Genomic DNA, 10,097 nt, shown 5'->3' with positions numbered 1-10,097 from the left:
CCAGGCCCCGACTGGCTGCCTCCTCAGCCTTCGTTTTGTTCCATGTTTGTCATCACACCTCAGGCCTGGCCCTGAGGTCAAGGAGCATGGGGTCTTCCTGAGTGAGGTCCCTTCGCTTTCTCTGCTCCCCATAGACTTTGTTTTCTGAAGCGGACTGGTGTTACTTGCCTACCCCCATCCCGCATCCTGTCTGCACAGGGGTCAGCGGGACTACAGTGAGGTCCTCTCAGGGTCAGAGAGTGGGGTCCATCCGGTGGCCTGCTGGGCCAGCGCCACCATGCGAGCCCTGAGCAGGAGCCGGCCAGGGACCCGGCCTGACAGCTTAGCAGGGACAGATGGACGCAGTAGAGCCGTGCTCTCACTGGGAGCACGCTGCCTCTCCAGCAGTGCCAGGCATCCCAGGGCCAAGAGCAGAGCCTCGGTCAAGGTGTTTCCCTGCTGCGGGGGTGGAGGTGCAGCCCTGGGACAGAGGAGAAAGCCATCACATCCGCGAAGATGGCGCATAGGAGCCCTGAGACAGGCCAGGCCTTGCCTGCGGCTCTCTGCTTCCCAGGTGGCCCTCCATCCCAGCCCAGGTGTCAGCAGTGGCAAGTGTTCTCGGGCCGGGGCCTTGGGTTGGGGGGGGTGCGGTTTGGAGAGATCTGAGGACTGGTGAGCTTGTGTTCTGTGCCTGGCGTGGTGTGTGTGCACCTGGTTAGGTTTCCCACTTGCCCAACCCATTATGCCCACAGATGATGAGCAGGGAGCTCGTCTCTTGAGGGGAGCAGCCTGGCCCTAACCATCCCCCTCAGCAGGGGCAGGAGGGACATCATGGTGGGCTTCAGAGCCTGTGGAAGTGAGTGGGAATGGGTCAGCCAGGGGCACGTGCCAGGCCCCGGCTGGGGTGTGGAAGTTCCAGGGGAGTCTCACCAATCACATGAGAGAGTTCAGGTCACACTGGTTCCTGCCCACTTATGTCCTCAGGAGGGGGTCTGTGGGAGAGGTCCTGCCCGTCGGGGGTCCTTCCTTAGCAGGACCATCCTGGTCTGCCCCTACCCGACCCCCTGTCTTGTTACTGTGCACATCACCACCTGTCTCCTGGTCACCCCGGCCAGGACTGTTGGCAGCGTGGTCACCAGATAGAGCTTGGGGGGGGCTCCGCGTCGGTCTCACCATCACGCTCAGGCGAGGTCCTTACCCCTGTAAGCTCCCACTTTCTCTCTGAAGAAAAAGCGTAAAAAATGAGGTTCTGCTCTGCTCTGGGAGGTGGGGGAGGGGGAGGAGTGAAGGGAGGTGTGCCTGGTGCCAGCCACTGTCCCTGGACCAAGCAGAGGCCCCGGGCATCTGTTTGGACGGCTGCTGCTTCACACGGCTCTGCAAGACCTTGGGCACGCTGACGCCCCGCCGTAGTGCCCCCAGAGTCGGGGTGCGAGCCAGGGTTCGTCTGTGAGCCGCCCCCGGAGGCCGGTGGGAGGCTGGTGGGAGGGACAGGGCCTCAGGATCGCCTCCTGGGTCTGGCAGTGGCAGGTGTACCCAGAACTGCGCATCTGGAGGTAATGACAGTGACCAGGGGGATCTTTGGGGATCTTGGGAAAGGGCTATCCCCAGAGGTCGTGGCAAAGGCACACAGTTCATTCTATTCGTGCCTTTAAACGCTAAGTCGCCTCTTGACATATCAGCCCGCCGTGAGACGTTGGGGGGTCATTTATCATGACGCTGCTTTCACAGAGCTGCTGTGAAGTGGGGGCTGCATTTTCAGGGCTCCACTGAATACGGGCTCCCCGCCCGAGCACCTGTGGGGTGTCTGTGCCACCTATGCCGTCCACATGGGCCACCTCGCTCTTAGGGGCCCCAGGCCAGGACAGCTAACCTCACTGGAGGGCAAGATGCTTCTGCAAGGTGAGGGAGCCACGCTGCGGCCACTCGCCGGACAGGGGCTCAGCATCTGTGTGTCGTGTATCATGGGGTCAGGTACCCCCACTGCAGGGAACGGGGTGTCATGGGGGTTCACCAGCTGAACTCACTGTGGCTGCCACAGGCCGCCTCGGGCCCGCGTGAGGTGGCTGGGTGCGCCGCTGGCATCTGGGCAGTGGGGGTCAGGGCCGGGCGACAGCTTGGGTGCCTGACACCCTGCCCTGGGCCTCACTTCCACAAGCGTCCCCTAGCACGTGGGCTCCCTGCCGCGTGGGAGATGCTGAGTCCACCTCACATACCGAAGTCTGAGCTTTGGGAGGAAAAGGTATACTATAAACTTAAGGCATAGCATTTAAAAAATTTTTATTTTATTCATGAGAGACACAGAGAGAAAGAGAGAGGCAGAGACAGGCAGAGGGAGAAGCAGGCTCCCTACAGGGAGCCCGACGCGGGACTTGATCCCGGGTCTCTTCGCTCTGGGCGGAAGGCGGCACTAAACCGCTGAGCCACCCAGGCTGCCCCGGAGAGTGCCTGGCGCCCTGCACCCAGTGTGTGCTAGCCAGCCCATCCCCGCCTCCCACTGACCTTATGCAGCACCCTAGGAGCTCAGAGGGGGAGGGAACCCCATTGCTGACACTACTGCACATTTGAATGGCTGGGGTCTGTACGTACTCAAGTCTCAAGGCATCCCCCTGGGGTCAGTTTCCCGCAGTAGTTTACCTCTAGGGCTGGGTGACAGGTGTAGTGTGTGCTGGCTTCCCCTCCTAGCCCTCCTCAGCAGGAAACTGCCCACCTGCTGCCACCGCTGCCACACCCAGCCCCACACCCACCGGAAGCACAGTAATTTGAAAATGCACATGTGCTTTCAGTACCCACGGCAGAGATTCTATGAGCTGAACTGTCTCAGACATCTTTGCACCTGAGCTGTGGGCAGTGACAGGCCACTTTGCGGCCCTCAAGGGAAGAGAAGAGTGAGAGAGTGACCGCTGGGACACTTGTCTTGAAGTGTTTTTGCACATTTTATGGAGAATGTGTATGTAGATGTGGGGTGGGTTTGGGTGCTGGTGGAGATTATGGGACCTAATCCTGCCTCTGCCCCCAGCTGTGGTGAGACATGCTTCTGGCCACCTATCAAGTTCTGATCTCCCTGGTACCCTGAGCCAGCAACCACCTCCACTGGAATATGTGGGAGCAGGAGGGGAGAGTGGCCTGCGCCCTCCTCACACTGGGAGGTGCCGCAGCTGGGGGTGGGAGGGGGCGGGTGCTGTTGGCACAGGGCGCATTGGAGTTCACCCACACATGGATGGAGGCTTTAGCTAACTGGGGACCATAACCAGTACAACCTGGTCATGTTTGGGTTAGGCCTGAAAAGCATGTGTTATGTATGGAAAACTATTTCTTGGGGGATCTAAACAATTTGATAATTCTCAAGTAATGCAGGAGCTTCCTTTATGAAACTTAAAAAAAAAAAAAGACTTTATTTATTCATTCATGAGACATAAAGGCAGAGACACCGGCAGAGGGAGAAGCAGGTTCCCTGCTGGGAGCCTGATGCTGAACTGGATCCCAGGACCCCGGGACCACGACCTGAGCCAAAGGCTGAGCCACCAGGCACCGGAAACTGACTTGATGCACTGCTGTGTAACCCTTCAGCTACTCACCTGCGGAGCACAGGGATGTTTTTGCGTCTCTACAACTGGAATAGAAGTTGACAGTGAAGATGCTTCATTCTTTCTGAACCCCTCGTTGGAGCAGTAAATACACTGCTTTGCTCTCAGTGATCCCCCATGACAAGAACTCAATGTGTCCTATCTCCTGTCCTTATCATGATATAATTGAAACTGGACAATTTTTTTTTACCTATACATAAAACTAGGTCTTTAATCTCAGATGACTCTCTCCGCGGTGGCGTTAACATGACAAACAGCGGCTTGATTACCAGGGTCCCCTGACACCGGGCGGTCCCGGACCAGTCCCCAGGCCCCCGCCGTCCCCAGCTCCCAGTCCCCGGTCCCCGGTCCCCGCCCTCCGCCCGGGCTTCCCACCATCCTAAGGGCACCGGGCGGGTGTCAAGGACTTTCCCTCCCACGGGCGAGGACCCGCCTCGGGCTCAGGACACCCCCGGCCCTCCCGGGCCTCTCCCCGCCCCCCCGGATGAAAACCGGCCCCGAGGCGGGCGGCGGGCGGCGGGAGGCGGGCAGAGTCCGCGGCCGCCCCGCCCCGCCCCGCGCGGTCGGGCTCCGGGTGTGGTCGCAGCAACAGCCGCCGCGACACCCGCCGGGACACCCGCGGCCGCGCGCTCCTCCTCCCGCGGGCGCGTCCCGCTCCGCCCGGGGGTGCTGCTGGCCGGGGCGGGGGCGGGGGCCGGGGCGGGGGCGGGGGCGGGGGCGGGGGCGGGGCGGGGGCGGGGCGGGGGCGGGGCGGGGGCGCCCACTGACCGCCGCGCGAGTCCGTCCAGCGCGCCGTGAGCCTCGGGCGGCCCCATGCCTCTCCCGCCCGTGCCGCCCGCCCCCGCGCCCCCCGCCGCGCGCCCCCCGTCGCGGAGGCCGCCCCGCGCCCCGCCCGCGCCCGCGCCCCCGCCCGCGCCCGCCGCCCGGAGGAGGCCCCCCGAGGCGCCGCGGTCCAGCTCCTGGCCCTCCAGCAGCCTGGGGCGGCCGCCCGCCCGCCGCGCGCCCCCCGGCTCCGCGGGAGCCCCCGCGCCCGCCGCCCTGCGCCTCCCGCTGAGCCTGACCCCCGAGGCCGTCCTGCTGCTCCAGGGGCGCCACCTGCAGAAGCCGCTGCTGGCGCCGCCCGCCCGCCCGCGGCCCCCGCCCCCGCCCTCGCCCGCGGCCCCCGCCCCCGCCCCGGCCCGGCGCCCGCCCGGCCCCCGGCCCCGCGCGCCCCCCGGCCCCCAACCCGGCCCCCAACGCGGCCCCGGCCCCCGCCCCCGCCGCCCGCAGGCCCCGCCGCCGCGCGCCGCGCTGCCCGTGTCCCTGCACAGGTACGACGACGTGGAGGACGAGGACGAGGCGGCCCCGCCGCGGGACGACGGCCTGGTCCGCAGGTGCACCGAGTGGCTGCGCGGCGTGGAGGCCGCCGCCCGGGCGCGCGACCGCGCGGGGCCCCTGGACGCGCTGCCGCACCTGAGCACGCTGTGAGCCCCGGGGCGGGGGCGGGGGCAGGACCAGCGCCCCTGCTGCCCGCCGCCCCCAGGGGCACCGCACACCCCACCTCCCGCCCCACCTCCCGCGCTCCGGGAGCCTGAGGGCCCGCCTGCGACCCAGGCTGCTGGGACCCCTGCACCCCCACCCGCAGACAGCACCCCCCTCTCCCTCCCCCCACTCCTCTGGGGCTCCCCCAACGACTTTGCCTCCTGTTCGCGCCCCGGGAGGCCTAAGGGCTCAGCTGTTGAGGACGAAGCCCCCCGGAGGTTCTGGGAGGTCCCAGGCACCCTCTGGCTCGCCGTTGTCCGTGTCACGGTGGGAGGGCGCTGGGCACCGGGTGCCCTGCTCTGAGCAGCAGGTGGCCGCCGCCAGGAGGGCAGCCACCGGGGTGGCTTGTCTGCTGCAGAACTGGACCCGGCGCTGCATTTATGATTTTGTTTCTCCGAAATGGAACACCTGTCGGGAGACTGGAAAGCTTGGCGATTCACGTGAACCTGACTCTCCAACTCCAAATGGGAAGCGTAGGACCTCCAGCTGTTGTCACTCCTCCGTCCACCTGGTGAGTGAGGCTGGAATGGCAGGGGCTCTGTGCCCACGGAGGACTCGTCGGGGCCTCTAACCCCGTGCAAGCCTGCGCACACCTGCCCACGCAGCCACAGGCGGGCTCGCTCAGGAACACTTCCACTCTGGCTCACACTCTCACTGATCGCTGCACTCACACACTGGCACACTCCCGCAGCCTCACACTCAGTGCTGTCACACACGCGCACACACACATGGACACATGTGCGTCTCCGTGGAGCTCGGCTGCAGGAATCGTTTTTAGAGGCTGGGCCAAGACGTGAGCAGGAGCAAGGGGTCAGCTTCTGCTAAAATTCACTGTTTTTATTTGAAGCGCTGCTCACGGAGTAACTTCTGTGCTCCAGAAAGAATGGCCAACCACAGGGACTTGGGGAAAACGCAAAAAGCTGTCTGCAGATGTAGAACAAAATGTTCCCGGCCAGAGGAGCAAGGGAGGAGGTGGGAATTGCTGGGCGGGTGTGGGGTAGCTGTGTATGTTTTCAGCATTTTTAATCACTGTGTAAAAATCAGTAACATGGTGGCTTCTCTCAGTTGTGTATAGTGATTTTAAAGAACAAAATTTCTACTCATTTGAATAGAGGGTAAAAACTCCTCGGCCTTCTAGGAGCCAGCCATACCTTTCCTGTTAAACTCCAGGCTGATCTCTTGATATTTCCTGCATGCATCTGATTATATTTAGTTGAGAAGGAAAAAAAAATGTCATCATCAGATAAGGCGGTCATAGAAGAGTAATGTATTCCCTCAACTTTGACTTACTTTGTAAAAGTCAGTAAGTAGCTGAATGTTCATCTTGTTGGACTTTGCTGTGGTAGGTCTTCATTACATTTTACTTTGAAACCTTACATTTTTAAAAAACCGATTTTTTATTTTCCTTGTGCTCTTTGCTCTAGTTCCTCTCTCTCTCTGTCTCTCTCTCTCTCTGTCTCAGCACAAATCTAGACAAACGTGGAGCATTTAATTCAGCAGGAGCTAGGTCAGCCACCAGATGAGTTGCCAAAACAAAACCCCTACCCACTGAATAGCTTGTGTTTTCTTGACTCCTGTTCGAATGCAAAGAAGAGCTCGGGTGTCCTTTATGTTAGAGGGGTGTATTGATAGCAGGCGGCCCAGCGCAGGTGCGATCTTGCGAGGTGACAGAGGTGACAGGTGAGGTGGAGGCGAGTCTGCGTGGATGCTGGCGGGAGGCAGAGCAGAGCGCTGGTTCTGGACGGGCCTGGCTCGGAGCGGACCGAAAGCTCAGCCGGGCAGGGCGGTAACGCGCTCCGTGCACTCAGAGCAGCGACCAGCGGCCACCGAGAGGCACCGAGCCTCTGCTCCTTCCAGTAACATTGTAAAGACCGTCCTAAAGTAATCGACTTTTCCAGACCTCTTTCTGTGCCTGCCCGTGTGTGTGTGTGTGTGTGTGTGTGTGTGTGTGTGTGTGTCCCTGGTCCCGTTGCTGTCACAGTGCGTGGGTCTGTGTGTCCTTGTCACTTCTTGGTCTCCTTCTCACCGTCCCCATCTGTCTTAACTGGGTTCCCTGGGACACTGAGCTCTTTTTTCTCCGATGGCATTTGTCGAACGGAGTTTTTGGTGCCTTGTTCCTCACTGTCAAAGCAGATGAGTGGAATGTTTATGTTGCTCGGGTGGATGACCCTCAATAAAAACAAAAAGGTTCTACGCACGACACACGAGGTCTCTTCGTGTTGTTGCTGACATTTTGAGAGTTTTCTCTGAGTCACTGCGCTGCAGCTTCTTCATGTTGAAATAAAAGAGAAAAATTCAATGCCTCTTGTTTTCTTTTGGAGGGAGATTTTTAAAACTGTTCAGGAAAGATTCCTGAGGTTTTTGGAGTTGGAGTGAGGTGGTCCCCTGTGTGGCTGCCCCACCCAAGGGCCTGGATCCAGGGCTTGGCAGAGGTTCATTGGCTGTAGTTCCTACCAGCAATGACTGAGATTTTAAGAATTCTAATGATGGTCAAATATTATTGTAATAAAGCTGCTTGGCAGTGATTCCTAACCTTGCTTCAGGTCACAAGCCCCGTGCAAGCTCTATTCCAAATAGGTTCCCAAGACGTACCACATGACAACAAAAATCTGCGTGTACATAAGGAGGCCCACGGGCCCCAGACTGAGAACCCCTATGCACACCTGCTGGGCCACTTCTTATTTGCTGGAAGTAATTTCACACTGGTAGGTCACACGAACCAGAAGTTGAAGTGTCAGTTTCAAAGACAGCGAGGACTATTTGATTTCTAAAAAGGGTGATATCACCTAATAAATGTGGTTTGTCTTTAGAATATTTGGGGACACAGAGAAAAAAGTACTAAAAGTTATCTATCCATGGAAGTAAGACAGTTGGGAACGTGTTCTCTGTAGAAGTTGTGGTATTATTAGCAAATTCCCCCATCACCACTCTGCCCGGAGGCTAAGCCTTCTGTGTTGTGGGGGAGACCAAGCATATATGACCTAAGTCCATATACGTAGCGAATACCCTAGCTCTTCAAGATAGATTTTTACATTGATCTTTATTTCTGGAAAAAGGAGATGGCAAAAATCAAAACCTTTAGTTTTGTGGTTCCCCTAGAAAGTACCCAATTCCACTGGTTGAATAATCTGTGGGATCTGCTTATATTTAACTTATTCTGAAACTATATGTTCGTACCTGTATTTTTTAGCTTGGAAATTTCAGCCAAGGTTAGTCCTGAACGATGTCTCTGCAGAATAAGCAAGAAGAGCAATTGCCAGTAATGCACGCACATGTCTTTGTAACCTGTGGGGAGATTGGGGTGGCCCAGTTCAGATCATTGTCCCCTTGTCTGGTTAAGACTGCTGCTCCCAGGCATCCCTGGGTGGCGCAGCGGTTTGGTGCCTGCCTTTGGCCCAGGGCGCGATCCTGGAGACCCGGGATCGAATCCCACGTCGGGCTCCCGGTGCATGGAGCCTGCTACTCCCTCTGCCTATGTCTCTGCCTCTCTCTCTCTCTCTCTCTGTGTGACTATCATAGATAAAAAAAAAATTAAAATAAAGACTGCTGCTCCCAGATGAATGGATAAAGAAGATGTGGTTTATGTATACAATGGAATATTACTCAGCCATTAGAAACGACAAATACCCACCATTTGCTTCGACGTGGATGGAACTGGAGGGTATTATGCTGAGTGAAGTAAGTCATTTGGAGGACAAACATTATATGGTCTCATTCATTTGGGGAATATAAAAATAGTGAAAGGGAATAAAGGGGAAAGGAGAGAAAATGAGTGGGAAATATCAGAAAGGGAGACAGAACATGAAAGACTCCTAACTCTGGGAAACGAACTAGGGGTGGTGGAAGGGGAGGTGGGCGGGGGGTGGGGGTGAATGGGTGACGGGCACTGAGGGGGGCACTTGATGGGATGAGCACTGGGTGTTATTCTATATTTTGGTAAATTGAACACCAATAAAAAATTAATTTATGTTAAAAAAAAAGACTGCTGCTCCCGTGGTCCGGGATGTAGCCTCATTCCCAAATTAGACTGAGTACCTGCCCAGTATGTTCCAGGAGAGGGTCCCTCACCGTGGCTACAGGTCGAAGACAGAATTTTCATACTGACGCTGTCCTGTGTCAGTCAGCTGTGTCTCATTAAACTGCTTCATGTCCTCTTCCATATAATGAGGATAAGATGATATAGCAGATCCTGGGAAGGATTATGATGAGGTGCGTGTCAAGCATTTGGGACAGCACCTGCATGTCGCCCGCTCCAAGTCAGCTGTAATTATTGCTACCTAAAAAAAAAAAAAAAAAAAAATTCAAAAAAACAAAAAAACGCTCACTACTCATTATAAAACATTATTCTCTGGCACTTACTGTGCAAAATCAAGACCCATCTTGGCTGCAATATTCTGAGTTTTTTGTCCCCCCCTCACAGTTTCATGCATACCTGTGGTGAGGTCTAAAATTTTATTTCCCCGAGGAGTTTAAACATAAAAGTGTCTATTGTGCTTTCCCTTCTTATTTCAAAATTATTATTTATGCCCTGAATGTAAAATTTCCCTCTGAGCTGACAGCAAACACAAAATTAAAAATAAGTTCAACATCCTATAACGAGAACACTAACCCATTATAAGAGACAAATTTCTTCTTGGAGAAAATTATTTTTGTGTTATGTATAGATTTGTATACAATACAATGGACAGAATCCTTGAGTGCAGTTTTTGGATGATGCACAGATGTCCCTCGTATCAATATTTGTTCTTGATAAAAGCCAGTGGGAAAATATCCAGTTGCATCCTCTCCCTCATCGGATCGTCCAGTCTTGTGGATGTGGGTTATATAGGAACCTGCAAAAACGGTAGAGAATTTTTAGAAAGTAGTTTTAGATCACAGGCTGAAAACTCTAGAAAATCATATATGAATTCCTGGACTTTTTGGTCTCAAAGCCTCCTTTATACACTTAAAAGTTACTGAGGGAGGTCAAGATAACTTTTGTTTATGTGGATTATGTCTTCCAACAGTTCCTGC

General features: G+C 56.3%; 1 protein-coding gene across 1 annotated transcript; it reads left to right on the top strand.

The window, feature by feature from the left end:
• The first annotated feature begins 4,047 nt into the window (after window positions 1-4,047).
• PRR18 (proline rich 18) lies at window positions 4,048-7,383 on the top strand. Its single transcript, XM_055309737.1, has 3 exons — window positions 4,048-4,229; window positions 4,535-4,689; window positions 4,819-7,383. Exons 1-3 carry the CDS (start codon window positions 4,048-4,050, stop codon window positions 5,028-5,030), a joined length of 549 nt encoding a protein of 182 aa, XP_055165712.1. The 3' UTR covers window positions 5,031-7,383.
• The last annotated feature ends 2,714 nt before the right edge of the window (window positions 7,384-10,097 follow it).

The sequence above is a fragment of the Nyctereutes procyonoides genome, unplaced genomic scaffold (assembly GCF_905146905.1).
Source record: "Nyctereutes procyonoides isolate TBG_1078 unplaced genomic scaffold, NYPRO_anot_genome, whole genome shotgun sequence".
Taxonomy (NCBI): Eukaryota; Metazoa; Chordata; class Mammalia; order Carnivora; family Canidae; genus Nyctereutes; species Nyctereutes procyonoides.
Note: the sequence above shows the minus strand (reverse complement) of the source record. Positions and strands in the feature narration are given on the sequence as shown.